This window comes from Callospermophilus lateralis, chromosome 16 (genome assembly GCF_048772815.1).
Source record: "Callospermophilus lateralis isolate mCalLat2 chromosome 16, mCalLat2.hap1, whole genome shotgun sequence".
NCBI classification, from domain to species: domain Eukaryota; kingdom Metazoa; phylum Chordata; class Mammalia; order Rodentia; family Sciuridae; genus Callospermophilus; species Callospermophilus lateralis.
The window spans coordinates 80,613,127-80,628,948 of record NC_135320.1 but is presented as its reverse complement, the minus strand read 5'-3'; the positions used below and the strand labels follow the sequence as shown (position 1 = coordinate 80,628,948).

At 41.1% G+C, this 15,822-nt stretch overlaps 1 protein-coding gene across 12 annotated transcripts in view; it reads left to right on the top strand.

The window, feature by feature from the left end:
• The window catches only part of Cyrib (CYFIP related Rac1 interactor B), a 141,748-nt gene extending 134,592 nt beyond the window's left edge, over positions 1-7,156 (top strand). For 10 of the 12 annotated variants that reach the window (XM_076835756.2, XM_076835745.2, XM_076835753.2 and 7 more), the window contains 2 exons: positions 1,016-1,086; positions 4,622-5,361. In XM_076835756.2, the coding sequence (XP_076691871.1) occupies positions 1,016-1,086; positions 4,622-4,685 (135 nt within the window). In that variant the 3' untranslated portion in view covers positions 4,686-5,361. Of the gene's footprint in view, positions 1-1,015; positions 1,087-4,621; positions 5,362-5,603 lie in introns of those variants that run through there. The other 2 variants (XM_076835749.2, XM_076835747.2) reach the window with 2 other exon arrangements.
• Positions 7,157-15,822: the final 8,666 nt, after the last annotated feature.

Sequence of the window (15,822 nt, the reverse complement as noted above, 5' to 3'; positions counted from 1 at the left end):
TTCTGGTTTCTCTATTTTATTAGAGAAAACAATTACTTATTATTTATAAGTAATTATATAAAATTTATTTTGTCACCCTCTCACATTTCATTTGTCAAAATCTGACTAGTATAAGTTCACACTTACTGTGTGTTACCATGTCCCAGGAATTTTGCATTTGTTTTCCTGTGTCACTGACAATCCCTTTAGGATATAGGTGTTATCTCCTCTTCACTACTAGTGCAACTAAAGATAAGGAAATGAAGTAATAGAATTGTTAATGAATGGTAGAGTGAGGTGTTTAAACCTGCATTCTCTGGTTTCCCAAGTTCTTTTTCACATTAACCAGGCTAATCTTAAGGGCCACCTTCTTTGAGCTATTCCCCTTTTTAACAGTTATAGTGAGTCCCTGTGCCTGGCCTGACCATCTGCATGGTCTCTATGACTCCCTTCTCAGTCCTGCAAGACCTGCAAAATTCCTGGCTGCCATCTGCATGCTGTGAGGCCTCAAAAGTGCCTCTTTTCCTTGCTAGCATAACAATTCTGTCCTTTAAGTTGCTACTTAACATCTTTTCCAGGAAGTCTTCCCTTAGCAAACAGTTCACTTTTCCTTAGCGTGGGTGGTACTTGTAGTTTGACTGATTTGGTTCTCAAAAAGTTAAGTCTTACTGACAAACTGAAAATAACACTTAGGTATAGGGATGTGTGTGTATGTGTGTGTGTGTGTGTTTGTTTCTTCTTCTAAGAATGAAGATTTTCGGGCTAGGGTTGTGGCTCAGCGGTAGAGCGCTTGCCTAGCATGTGCAGGCCCTGGGTTCGATCCTCAGTGCTCATAAAAATAAATAAATATATTGTGTCCAACTAAAAAATAAACGTTAAATAAAAAGAATGAATAATTTGCTGTTTCTAGAATGTAATCTCTCAAGTTCTAAATTATTTGTGGTCCTGATTTATTTTGTTTTATTGCTTTGAAAATAAATGTTAGATAAAAAAAAACGTATTTTGGTTTTTCTGTTTGTTTTTTTTTTTTCCTTAGATGAAAGGCTGTATCAAAGTTCTTAAGGACCAACCTCCTAATAGTGTAGAAGGTCTTCTAAATGCTCTCAGGTGTGTATGTACACAAACATATGTATAGAAGAAATAGGTTAGAAAAAATGTTTCAAATGTGAATAGTATGGATTCTGCCATTTCAGCTGAGTAGAAGCTTTGACTGCTTTTATTAAGATGATGGGAAGTGCTGTAGAAGCAAAGACTGCCTGAATAAAGAAGATCTATTCTAAATGAACATAAGAAGGATTAGGAGCTTAGTTTTAAACTTTTTATAATGTAAAGCTATTTTAACCATAAGCCTCGTGTTTTGAATTTTCTCTTGAGGTTTTTATAGCACATACTTCATTGGTTTTTACCAATCCAGTGTTTTCTTTTCGTTCTTGGTTCTTTTCTGGATACCCCTGTTGTCTCATCCTGGTTCCCCCATGTTCTTTTTTTTCTGATGGGTCTGACTCTGAAGCAGCAAGAGAAGGAAGTCTTCTGTTAAAACAGGAAATTGAGATCTAGGAGGTTTGGTTATTTTGTCACCTTGAAGGAAGTATGCTTCAAATATTAGGTTAGAAACCTAGAATCTAGTATTATTTAGATTTTTAAGGGTAATTTGGTACCATTTTCCTTAGAGTTAGGACAAAGGAGAGCAGTGTTGGTAAGGGAAGGATGGAGTGAAGGAGGAGGGGAGGAGGAGGAGTTAGCCTCCTTGGAGGCAGAAGGCACCTATTAGCTTTGTTAAGCTTTCTTTCCAAATGGAAATTAGAAAACAGAATTTTGTGATAAAGAAAATTCTTGAACTCTTTGGTTCTTAGTGTATTCTGTATGTTCTTTCTTTTTCACCTGGGAAGTTATGTAAGCTTAGTCATTATACTTGGACGCTTTGTAGTAGTGGTTATGGTTAGTACCATTTCATAGCACCATAAATTGATAGTGAAATTTCATATATATGTATAAGAGTATTTTTTGCAGCTCACTTAGATAGGGGTGGGTATCAATATTGACAGTATCTCCATTATATGAGCTCAAAATTATCTTGAGTTCTGAAGAACCAGAGATTATACAGTTAGTAAATATTGGAACCTGTTTTCAAATTCAGGATTTCATTCTTGATATTCCAAATACTTTATGCTGTCCCATTAAGTCTCGGGTTTATCATGTGTTGAACTTTAGTATGATCACTTGGACAGTTGTGAAAAATGCAGATTCCCAAGTCACCACCTTCAGAAATCTCTTTCATTAGGTCTGAATTGGACTCAGGCACTTCATTTTAAACAAACACCCTGGCCGATATTTTGAGAAACATTGCTTAAACTAACTTGACCCAGCCTACAATATGCTACACTCAGCAAATGAGATAATGTTAAGGAAGTATTTTAGAACCCCAAAAATATATTATGCAAGTGTTATTTAGAACCTTATAAACTAGAATTTTCCTTTAAAGAATTAATGACCAGAAGATTTTAAATGGAAGTATAATTGCATCTGTGTCCATGTGTATATTTTGAGTACTGTTCTGCTGTAATTATACAGTATCTACAGCTTGCCATATTCCTATTTAGAGAAAGTAACAGGTCATGTGTACATTTTACCTGTGGAGAAATGGAAGCAAATATCTTAGTCATGAGAGGTTGAGTAGTAGATGAGTGGCTTATTAAATTTAAGAATAAAAGTAAATAATAGTTGTTTCTTCAGAAGAAAAGTCATACACACTTGGAAAAGGACTTTGTTTTTATGCACAAAGGGAAAGAACAACAGACTCTTCATAATGTTATTTTCACATACATTTGTTATTATTGGCTTTTTCTTAATAAAATAGTGATGTAGACTAACTCTGTCCAGGGACAGCTGAGAATGGCTAGAAGCCAGGGTCACATCTACAGAAGAGAGATTTGTGTTATGGTAGATAGAGGAAAACACTCGAGTTCTTTAAGTGTCACAACATGGGGTTGGGGTTGTAGCTCAGTGGTAGAGCCCTTGCCTAGCATGTGTGAGGCCCTGGGTTCACCCCTTGGCACCACATAAAAATTAAATTAAGTTATTGTGTCCATCTACAACCAAAAAAAAAAAATTTTTTTTTAAAGTCACAACATATTGCATAGAAATATTTCTAATGCTTCTGCAATACATTTATTGTGTACATTGCTTGTTTTTTTCCAACATAGAAGAAATAGAAAAAAAAAAAAAACAGAAGGGAAGAGTTGAATATCAGAACTTTGTTTACTGACATCAGGAGGATCATGTGTAGCTTTATATACTTTATCTGCATACATGGAATAGAAGGGCTAAGTCTTTGCCATATATGAAATTATGAAATTACTACCCATTTAATATAAATATTCCTCTATAGGTTTTTCTTGCTAGCTTGGCAACCTACCTTTTCTTTCTACCACAAATATTGATAGAACCTCTGTTATGTACCAGTTACTCTGGTGTTTATTCTGTAATAAAAGAACAGGTTAGGAGTCATTTCTCAGTGACATCATAAAGAAAACTTAATGTTAGGTATTTTTTAAGCATGTGTCTGTCTCTTTGCCTCTCCAAAGATCTCTGTGAGTAAAGTATTCAAAAATTAATACTTTAATTTTTTAATTTATTTGAAATAAACCTCACAGTTGACTTTAAATTCCTGTAACAGAGAAGGATCATCTCTGTGAACTTGCTTAAAATGATCTAATCCTTAAAAAGATTATATATGAAATTCTTTTAAACCAAATTAATTTTTATGAATTATCTCCAAAATATAACTCATATTGCATATCTGTCTTCATTGTTACTAATCCAATCAAGCCTTGGGCATCTGTCTTGATCCTAAGTAGCAGGAATCCTTAGGATTCCTGTGGTGAATCTTCATTCACCATTTAGTTGGGGGATTCTTAGTTTGGATTTGCATGCTCAAGTGGAATGTATCTGCCTGGAAATAAGGTACTTAAAGAGAATTGAGACATTTTTTAGGGATGTGAGCTATAGTCTTTGAGCTATTTTAGTACAGAATAGAACAGAGTTGTAAGGGACCAGAGAGGAGGTAAGTAGTTCAGGCTTTCTGGGCCACATGGTTTCTGTCACAGCTATTCAGCTCTGCCATGTGGCAATAAAGTAACCATAGATAATAACATAAATTAATCAACTCAGTATATTCCAATATAATTTTTTTATGTTAACACTGAAATTTTAATTTCATATAATTTCCATGTTAACATCAAATATTACTATTCTTTTGATCTGTTTCTCCACCCCTAGCCATCCAGAGTATAAAAAAATATAAATATGCTTGGCTCACAGGTCATTCACAAATAGGTAGTGGATTAGACTTGGGCCCTAATTTACCAGCCATTGTAATAGAACCATTAACTTTCCTCTGAGAGAAAGGTTGCCAGTTGTGTACTTGTGAGTTGAACCAATCATTTCAGCAAGGTAGTTGTAATTCAGTGAAACAGCGATTGGCTGTTCTGTTAGGTGGTGAACAACCAAAACTGGGTAGTGCAATGAGAATGCCTAAATAATCTTGTGAGAGATGTACCTGACCAATTGCTCATTTTGTTGTAATCATAGAACTGGATGTGGATTTTGTTTAGTTCCCTAATTGATCAAGGTTTTCTTTTAGGTACACAACAAAACATTTGAATGATGAGACTACCTCCAAGCAAATTAAATCCATGCTGCAATAACTGTTCTGGAGTAAGCACCTGCTGTAGACAGAAGACAGTATTCTGCAATGACTGAGAATGCAGTTTTTTAGTGATTGCAATTACTATCTCATTTATTCTTGCTTTTATTTCTTTCCTCGGTTCCTCTTCCCTCTTTTTTAATCATGTTCTTGTTCTTAAGACTTCTTTTCTGTGCCAAAATCAGTAAAGTTATACTCTGAGGGGACGTTGTCCTTTCAAACAGGCCATCTAAGGCAGCTAATTATGCATTGCATTGGGTTCTCTACTGAGAAAAATTCTGTGACTTGAACTAAATATTTTTAAATGTGGATTTTTTTTTTGAAAACTAATATTTAATATTGCTTCTCCTGCATGGCAAAACTGCCTACTCTGCTATTTAAAAAACTTCAATGACTTTATTTTCTACTGCCGCTTTTTTCATGTGCAGCCAAAATGAAAATGTTTAAATTAACTGTGTTGTACAAATGGTACCCAACACAAAACTTTTTTTAAATTAGTTAAGACTTTTGTTTAAAGTTTTAAGTTTGCATTTTGACTTTTTTTAAAGGATGTATGTTGTGTGTTTAACCTTTATTAACTAACGTTAAAAACTGTGATGTGTGCGTAGATATTACGTATGCATGTTCATGTTTAAAGGATGGCTGTTGATGATAAAATAAAAATCAGCTTTCATTTTTCTAAGTGTGGTTTGGTTTACTGATGTTTTGTTTTTAGGCTGGTGAAGTTTTCCCCATGTATAGTTTTATGGAATGCATATATACATTGCATAATTTTTCCTTCTGTTAGGGTATAGACAATTGGGTCTCTAGTATTGTCTATGTACATCATTTTAATCGCTTTTAAAACTGCTGTGTATATAAGCCCAGGATCTTGTCATTAACTTGCCTTCTCTTCTTGATTTATTCTTCATGGACATAGTGATAGAAGGAAATGCACGCTTGCTTGATTCTCGGTTTCAGGAGTGCAAGGGCAGCATCATGAAGCATGGGGTGTGGAAGGAGGAGTGGCCCTTAACACTGGGAGAAGAGTGAATAGAAGAGGGACTTCCCAGGAGGCAATTAAAGGCCATGATCTCAGTGGTGGTAGAACACTAACATGTTTTTTAGTTTAAGGGTCATAAAACCTAAATCATGCAATCTGAATCTCTTGGTTGGGAGAAGCTGCTTGAAGGTTGTCTAATCTAATGTGGCAGTAGTGTAATGAAGAGTATCTGAGGTATGTAATACAGTTAAAATAGGTAACCATGGAAGAACATCACTGCAGTTCCCACAAAACCTTCTGGATTCATCCACCAGGTCATGGCACAGACAGCCCTTCCTGACCAAATTCCTGCTGACTTATCTGGCCACCTGCCCGATACTCTCCCATTTCACACCCAGTTCTGCAGCCGCGCTCAACTCCTTGCTGTTCACAGATCACTCCACATACGTCCATAATTCTGATCTGTCTGGAACCTGAACCTGGTTTCCTCTTTCTCCTCCTTTTGTATCTGACCAATACCAACTCTCTTTCAAGGATCAGTGTATGTTACCTCCTTCATGAAACTTTTTGGATAATATTGGCATCTTTCTAGGCATCTTCTAAGAATATTGTAATGGGTTGAATAGTAACACCCCCCAATACATCTCTCTGGAATCTATAAATATTACTCCATTTGGAAAAAGGGTATTTTCAAATGAAAATAAGAACTTGGAGATGACATCATCTTGGATTAAGATTGGCCCCAAATCCAATGACAAGTTCTTAGAAGAGAAAAGAACGAGAAACACACACAAAGCAGAAGCTAGCCATGGAAGGATGGAGGCAGAGGTGAGCAGTGTATCTACAAACCAAGGAACTCAAGAATTGCTGGAGCCACAGAAACTAGGAGAGTCGTGAACAGGGTCTCCCTGAAAGCCTCCAGAAGTTTCCGACCTTGCTGATGTTTTGATTTCAGACTTCTATTCTCTAAGACTGTGAAGCCACCCAGTATATGGTAATTTGTTACTATTGCCTAAGAACTTAATACAAGTATCTCATAGAACACCTCTGAAATATAACTGCACTTTGGGGTGTCTTTTCTGATACTAGGAGAAGCATAATGTCTGGAGAGAAGAGCCACGTCTTAATTGTCCTTCAGTGACCCAAAGGAGGAACTTGCACAGTACCCAAATTTGAATAGGTGCCAAGAGAATGCTTGAATAGCGTGAATGGATACAAATAAATAATGATTGAAATAGAGGTAGTGATACTGCTGTGGTCTATTTGGTAATATAGTTCACAATCTGCATGTGGAAGAGTAAGTGGGAAAAATCCCTTAACTCTAGCCCTGGGGTCAGCAAAAACTGGTCTGTGGGCCTGTTCACCCAACATCCATTTTTGTATAGCCTGTGAACTGAGAATGGCTTTAAAGAAAGGTTGGAAAAGAGAATAATAAATGGTTTTTTAAAAGGTTGAAAAAATATTTTGTAGCATGATAAAAGTATATGAAATTCAAATTCCAGTGTTCAAAATAAAATTTTATTGAAACATTGCCTCACTTTTTGTTTATATATTATTTTTGGCTACTTTAGCATTATAGCAGTAGAATTGAATTGTTGTGGTCCTCAGACAAAAACATTTACTGTTCCTCTACAGAATTTGCTCATCCCTCCCCTAGTTACCAAGCAGGTTATTTGAAGACCTCAAGTACTAGGAGCATGGTGCTGCTGTGGGATAAAAGGAGTCATCCCTGCTGCCAGATGGTTTCAGCTTCGGGTCTAATATTGCTGTTCAGATAGCCTAAAGATAGCAAGTAGGAATCTTCTTACCTGCCACATCTCATCTCTAGCATCTGCCATTTGAATGGATAATCATGGGGCTGGGCACAGACTCATTAGGAAAGAGGGCCAGGATTAGTTGGCAGGGTCTGCCCTGCCTTTTGGGGAGAGCCGTGGCCCCATTCTGATGTAGGTAAATTTTATCACTCTTTAGCTGGCTGCCTCTTACCTCATAGGCAAGCCCTCATGCCTCTCTCCTCACCATAGTGAGGTAAGGCATTGCATCATTTACCAACTATACTTACGATTAATCATTGTCCCATTTCTGCATCCCTCAATGTGAATCAGTGACATGTAACTGGTCATTTTCCCACTTTAAAAGATGTGGATTAAAAAGTGTTCTTGGCTAGCCAGGTATGTGTTGTATACCTGTAACCCCAGTGATTTGAGAGGCAGGGGGATCCCAAGTTCAAGGGCATTCTGGGTGACTTAAACAAGATCCCATCTCAAAAGTGGGGATGGGGGATATAGTTCAGTAGTAGAGTTCCCTGAGTTCAATCTGCAATACTGAATTTAAAAAATAAGATATTTGGGGCTAATAAAAGATTGTTTTACATATTATACTTGTCCTAAGAACAATTGGCATTTGTGCTCAAATTTAGGTCTTTTGAATTAGTATGCCATTCCAGCTCTGTTTGAGGTTGCAGTAATGGCAATTCCAGAAATTCTTATAAAGTAATCCCTTACAGAACATACTTTAAAATCTTTATGGGAAGGTCTGTGTTGAATCGGGAGACCCCAGTCCTGTCACTTCTTAGGAGCTCTGTTTTCCTCACCAATAAAATGAGAACTGAAACATATGATCTCTAATATTGATTTCCATGTCACACACAACACCTGTCTTTTCTTTGCTATCTGAAAAGGTGAAAGTACTTTAGCCAGTGTTTGGCCTCCCTGGCTTGGATTAAATCTCATGTCCTTATTGATAAAATGAAATAATCCTAACATCTTCCTCTCACATCAGGTATGGTGGTGCACACCTGTAATCCCAGTAACTCTGCTGAGGCAGGCAGGAGTGCAAATTCAAGGCCAGCCTTAGTAATTTATTACCCAGGCCCTAGACAACTTAGTAAGACCTTATCAAAAAAAAATGGATTAGGGATGTGGCTCAGTGTTAAGTGCTCTTGGGTTCAATCTCAGTACCAAAACCAAAACAAAACCTTCCTCTCTAGGGTGACCACAAGGATTATGTTAGTTTATGTCCATTACATCTTGTGCATGTAATAAATGCTCGGTGTTAGTACTTACTGTGGTCAATTTCAGATATCGTGTTCATGAATATGCATTGTTCTTCATTTATCCACAGTATCCAACATACTAGTTCTAACTATTTAGTTAATGCTAGGTAATTCTGCACATTTTTCTTCAAGTACTGAGGATTGAACCCATAGTCTCATACTAGGCAAGCTGTCTACCATTGAGCTACATCCCCAGTCCATTTTAAGACAGTCTTCCTACATTGCCCAAGCCAGCCTCAAACTTGTGATCCTTCTGCCTCAGCATTCCAAATAGCTGGAATTGCATGAGTGCATCACCAATCCTAGCAATGCTGTGCAATTTAATCCTTTAGAAAGATACTGTAACTACTAACAAAAATTTACTGTGTGATAACAAGTTTTCTAAATGGGCAGGAGATTACCTGCATATTTGCAATTTGTTTCTTGTAGTGTTGGGGATGAACTCAAGGCCTTGTGCTTGCTAGGCAAGCACTCTACCATTGAACTATATATCTACAGCCTGTACAACTATTGTAAACATCAAGCTCTAATATATGATATGTTGCCTTAGCACATTCACAAGCAGTTTTTCTGTTGATAAGTATTTAGTAAATAAGAGGCACACATAATTTGTATCCTAGGACAATAATGATGGGTAAGAAGCACCAATTTTCGGGTACACAGAGAGGACACTTGGGATCAAGGAAGCCATATGTTCTCTAGTATCCAATCTGAATATTAACACAAAATACCAGGATCTTTTCCCCTCTCGTTTTGAAGGGAGGTAAGGTAGGTAGGTAGGCAGTTGTTGAACAAAATAGCAGGATCTATCCATATTCCTTTCTCTCTCTCTCTCTCTCTCTCTCTCTCTCTCTCTCTCTCTCTCGTTTTGAAAAACTCTCAAAGACTAATCTGTGGTATAATGGAGATAAGTTAGATAGGCCTGGGTCATCCAACTAAATTCTATGGCCTTGGCGGCTCCTTAAAGTTGCTGAAGTCTCAACTTCCTCTCCTGTAAAACAGAAAATAGTGGTTGTGAGGTGGTTGTGAGGAATACATGAGATTTGGCACTGCTGTGGAACTTTTGGTTTCACCATTTTCTGAAGCTGACACATCAGGTTTTCACAACTGAAAGTTAACACTACCTGTAAGCATGCAGGTGAGTCCACTTTTATATTTTAAGGTGCATAAAGCAGTTTGTCCATATCTTATGTTAACCCTCCCTGGGAAGATCTTGAGACCTTTGGGTATAATGCTTCCATCTATTCTTCCTGGTGCCCCCATGCCCTCCCTGGGGGGAGTAATGCTATATGATCAATTTGCTTGGTGAAGTGGAATCCTAGGGCACATTCAGTCTGAGAATGTTCTGTCTTCCTGGCAGTCTCCTTTACTATGTGCCTTACACTTGGAATTAGCGGAGTGATGGTGTGATTTTTGTTTAATGCCTGCCCCCTCTCCCACTTCAGATGTCAGCTCTGTAAGAATAGGACCTGTTCCCTGCACAGCTGTGTTCCCAGTACCTTGACATCATAAATCACTAGATTATATGGTGGAAGACACTAAGTGCTATTGAAAATTCTAGGTAGGCTAGGAGTGCTGGGCAGGACAGAGTTTGCAATTTCCCAGGGTGGATGAGGGAGGGTAGGTCTCATTAAGGAGCATTACTCAGGCTTAAAGAAGAATGACTTTAGGACATTGGCCAGGAAATGGAAGAATCTGAAGACTATCATCCTAAGTGAAATGAGCCAGTCCCAAGAAGTCAAACGTCAAATGTTTTAATATGTGGAAGCTAACCCACAATAAGGGGGGAAGAGGGGAAGAATAGTTTTCAGTTGATGAGACAAAGGGGAATGAAGGGAAGGAAGCAGGGATAGGAAAAGGAAAACAGTGGGATGAATCCATAATAATTTTCCTATATACATATATTAATACACCATAGTGAATCCCACTATCATGTCCATCCACAAGAATGGGGTCCTAATTAGAATAAGTTATATTCCAAGTTTGTATAATTACATCAGAATTAATTCTATCATATATAACTAAAGAGAACCAATTTAAAAAAAAAGAAAAAAAAAAAGCATGCAAGCCAAGCTAGGAAGGAAGGCAGGCAATTGTTAGAATCTGGAAGGTGTCCCACAGCCCAGAGCAGGTGCAGAGGCCTTGGCACAGGAGGGGCTGGAGCAGATCCCAAAGGAAGGATGATGCAGGCAGGGGTCATGGGTCAGATCATGGGAAGCCTATGGCCCCTGGGAAGTTTGGGCTGTTCTTGAGACATTGGAGAGCTCAGAGACAAGGAGTGACATGATCTGATGTAATTAAAACCCTTCATTCCAACTGCCCTGCCAAGAACAGACAGGCTCAGGGAGACCAGTTAAACAATTGCTATGATGGAGGCTAGGAATTTTGGCAGGTGGTTGCAATAATGTGGCAAGTTGATGATTCTATCTTCAAAATACATCCTGAAGTGCCCACAGGATGTAATTTGAAGACAGAACCATTGACTTCTCTAGCAGACAGGATGTAAGAGAGCGGGGTCCGGAGTGGAGATGGGACATTGGGGTGGAGCAGACTGTGGGGTGGGGGGCTACTTCTAGGCTCCATAATAGTGTCCTTTTCTGGGGGCTGAGGGTTTTGCCCACAGAGGCTCTGGCTGGTATGGTCTGGGAACAGGGACATTTCTCTAGGGGCTTTGAGGAGCTGGGAAGAGTGAGAGGTGTGAAGGACGGACAATGACACAGCCAAATATAGAGGGACACACCTCTGCACCCCTTTCTGCCCTTAACTGACTCTGTGACTTCCCTGAACCCCATCTTCTCTATCCATAAAAAAAATTAAAACCCTACAGTCCCAACTCCTACCTACCTTTGCTGAGGTGACACCATTTTCTCTTTGGGGAGGTCCAGGAAGCTGTTCAGGAGTGGCATCTACGCACTGAGCAGTGAATTCTATATTGAAGCCTCAGTGGCTGGCTGCCAAGCAGCCCCTCTATGTCACCTCCTCAGAAAGCCCCAAGCTAGTACCTCTTGGAGAGAGCAGGCCTTCCTGCTGAAAGGTAACCTCCTCTGAGCACAGTTGAGGTGGGCTCTCCGGGAGGCCCTACCGAGATGAGGGGACACATCTTTACTGAAGAGCTGCTTGTTCTGTAACATGCTCTTCAAGTGGCACAAACATGAAGAAGCAAACTCAGAGAAGTAAGAAACCTCAGATCACCTGCTACTGATGATAAGGCCAAGTTCATCTCATATCCATTGGCTTCAGAACCTTGCATGATTTTTCTCCAACTTAGATGAAAGGAAACTTACTTTCCATAATGAACTTGACTTTATAAATCCATTGTTGGTTCACATGAAGATCACTTGTAATTTCAGGCAAAGGTTACTTTTGAAAAAAGTCAAACTTTCTTCAAATATCATGTGCACTGGGATGACCTTTATCAGTATTTCACCACAGTGAAGAGACTTTCATTGCTACTGTTCATTCTCTCCCGTGCAAAAGGACAGATTCTTGTTGGGAAAGAAGACAGGTCAGTCTGAATGGTGAAGGTCAAAGGGCAGGTTGAATGACAAAGTGGGGTGAGGGGCTGGCCAGAGGTCGTGTTGAGGAGTGACCAGTGGAACTGGAGGACTGCTGGAAGTGAGGAGGTGACGGGGATTGGGACTTTAGTTTAGATCACATGCAGGAGTTCTAGTGTCTTTGAGACATGTGAGTAGACATTGAATTTCTTTTCAATTACTTGTGGCTGCCTCACTATACTTCTTAATTAGAACAAAGGGGACTTCTGATCCCATAAGAGCAATATGCAAAGAGAGACTTGGGTTGGTTTGATGGGTTGAACCACGTGAACAATGTGAGTGAAGAATATCCATACTCTTGCTTCCCCACAGAGAGGAGCCCAAGCTAGCACTATTTAGGCTGAGGAGACTCTGAAGGTACAAAGTGTGACACGGTGCCTCTTTTCTCTCTCCAGGACTTGTTACAAGGTCTGCAAGGATTTCCTTGCCTGAAGCTCAGTTTTCATGTTACCAGGCATAATTCACTAGCATGTACACATTATGTCACATTTTTAGCAAGTTTACATACATCTATCTTCAAATTTTTATGCAGGTAGTTCATATATATGCATAGGACTGAAAAGATAAACACCCAAATGTTGATACCAATTTTATCTGGGGTATGGGACTAGGGCTAGTAGTATGGCTCAGCGGTAGAGCTCTTGCCTAGTATGCCCAAGCCCCGGTTTGATCCCCAGCACTACATAAAATAGAGAAAAGAACTTCAAATGTTTACATGTTTTCTTTTTTTCCTTTCATTTCTTTTTTTTTTTTCTTTTTTACAATGAGCATTGTTTTAATCCTAAGTTTTATCATTAGAAGAGAACATGTAAGATGATATTGCTCAGTGTGAGCCACACCAGGTGATCTCTCTGTCTCATGAACTCTGTCTTAATGAGTTCTACTTTTGTCTGGTATGCTCTGCTTGGAAGAGGATAAGAGCAGGATGTTGGGATTAAACCCTGGTCTGGTGGCCTGCCATGCCTTTGGGCTCTTCCTGCTCAGTGTCCATGCCCCCAACATACACATAAACACACAGCCTTGTTGGGGAAACCCCCTGTGAGAAGAAACCCTGTCCTAAGGAGAAGCTGGGAGTGACCCAGCAAGCCCAGGCAGAAGGAAGACAACAGAAAAAGCCCTGGTCTCTGGGGGCAAGACCCAGCCTCTGGTCCTATGCTGAGGACTCCTCTCTCAGCTCAGCACTCCCCCCACCACCCTGCACTCTATAGAATCCCTGAAGGGTACAGTTGGGTGAGACCTGAGTTCAGTCCATCTCTCTCATCTTACAGATGGGGAAATAGGCCAAAAGAATGCTTCAGGAAGGTGAAGTTAAGGGTAGCTTGTCTAAGTCTCTGGTTACCCTAGAGAGCAACTTCCCTCAGAAAGAGTGATGTTGTTGTGAATATCAACATCACACAACAGCCAGCAGCCAGGAGCTCTTCCAAGCTTTTACGTATAATTTAAAATATCCTCTCTACATGATTTGCTAGTGATGGGTACCATCCTCATTTCACAGAGGGTCACTTTATAGAAGGTTGGAGCATAGAGGGGGCAGAAGCGGCCCAAAGCTGCACAGCTGTCAGTGGCAATGGAGCAGGACATCAAACCTCCATTACCTCAGGAAGAATCCTGATCCAAAGCGGGACCCTCGCCTAACAGTTCACAGCCAGGCCTGACAGCACCCATGGCCATTGGAAGGTCAGCAACATCCTGTCTTGCATGGAGACTGGGACTGGAGATGCCTGGTGTTGGGATGGCTATGACCCTCCCTGCCCAGACACTGGCCTAGAAAGTTCTGAAAGGCAGAAATCATGTCACCTTGGCACTGTTGCATGGTCTTGGGGAAGCTGCCTGTCTTCTACACTCTGCCCCCTCAGTTTCCCCAAAACACTCATCCAGGGTGGAGGTGGCTTCACTTCACACGGGACTTTCACATGCACTGTGCCCTGTTGTCATGGCCTTGAGAGGTGGTTAATAATGAGAATTTGGTGAGTCTTGCTGAGGCTGTTCATGCCGTTAATACAGAGCCAGGCCAGAGCCAGGTGGGCCTGAGGCAAGCATGCTGCAACCTCGAGCCACAGTGTCCTGCCTGCTGGGTGACCTGGGCAGTCCTGGGCATCTCTGCACTCAATCTCCTTTTCACCAATGGATGTTGAGCTGATGCCACACCTGGGGCTCAGCCTCACCTTCCTCCACGCGCACACAGCTCCTTCCTGCCTCCTCTTCCTCTCCTCCCTGGGCTTCAGGTGGAAGGCTCAGAGCCAGACTGAAGGTCCCTCACCAGAGCTACTCTGCCAGGCTGAGCCTTAGACTCCTGGCTGAGGTCTAAGTGCTAAGGCTCTGCTCCTTCCCTGCTCTTTGGCCCTGCCAGACCCAAGCTCCATTTTGCAGGGGTGGGGAGGGATGGGGTGAGCATGGCAGAGCACCAGATGCTCCTGTGTCGTGGCTTGAACCTGGAATGTCCTCCAAAGGCTCATGTATAGAAGACTTGGTCCCCGATGCAGCCATCCTTGGTCCCCAGGCACCATCAAAGGTGAGGCTTAGGGAAGTGGTTGGATGTTGAGGACTCTGATATCAGCAGAGGATTAATTAACTAATTTATGGATTCAGTGAATGAATGAGTGAACTACTGAGAGGTGGTAGAAACTGTAGGAAATGGGACTTGGTTGAAGAGGGTTGGTTCTTTGGGCTGTGGCCCTTGAGGACCATACCTTATCCCTATCTACCCCCAGCCCCCATGCTTCCCTGCTGCCATGAGTTGAGCAGTTTTGCTCCGCCACATCCTCTCCACGGTTATATTCTGCCCAGAAATATACACAGGCCCAGAAATGTGACGCTAGCCCACCATGGACTGAACCCTCTGAAACTATGAGCCAGAATAAATCTTTCCTCCTTTAAGTTGTTTTTCTCAGGCATCTTGTCACAGTCATGGAAGGCTGGCTAACACACTCTGCCTTCCTGCTGGAGTCTGGCTAATCATAGAATTTTACCCCAGCTGTCCTCCTCTGCCACCAGCTGCAGCACCTGTGGGCCAGGACACCTCCCTGAGGGTGGTCGCTGCTTCTCTTTGGCCACGTGGCTCTGTCCCTGGCTCATGAGGGAGGCACAGAGAGCAGGGCATCTCATCCTCAGGCGTCCAGGGCTGGTAGGGGTGGGTCTTGGAGGCAGACAGGAGGACAGCAAAGGCCCTCTTTGTTGTTGTAGATGTTGAGCCCGGGACCTGGCAAATGCTAAACAAGGACCCTTCCACTGAGCCACACTCCCAGCCTACAAGAGTCCCTCTTTATGAAGAGATTCACTGTTCAGGACAAGAGCATGAGAGGTTGGAGCAAAGGTATAGGTCCAAGGTGGGACAGAGGAACCCCCAAGTGCAGCAAGAATGCCATTCTGCAAAATGTGCTGCACACCAGCTATCTCAAGGCACCTGGCGTTAGGCCAAGGCACATTGGCATAGCAAAAACTCTATAGAGTCCCACAGTAAAGGAGTGGGACTTCTTTTGCCTTGTTAAATTTTCCAGAGCTTGGTGTATCCACTGTGGGAACTGCTGGCTGGAGTCACGGGGTCCTG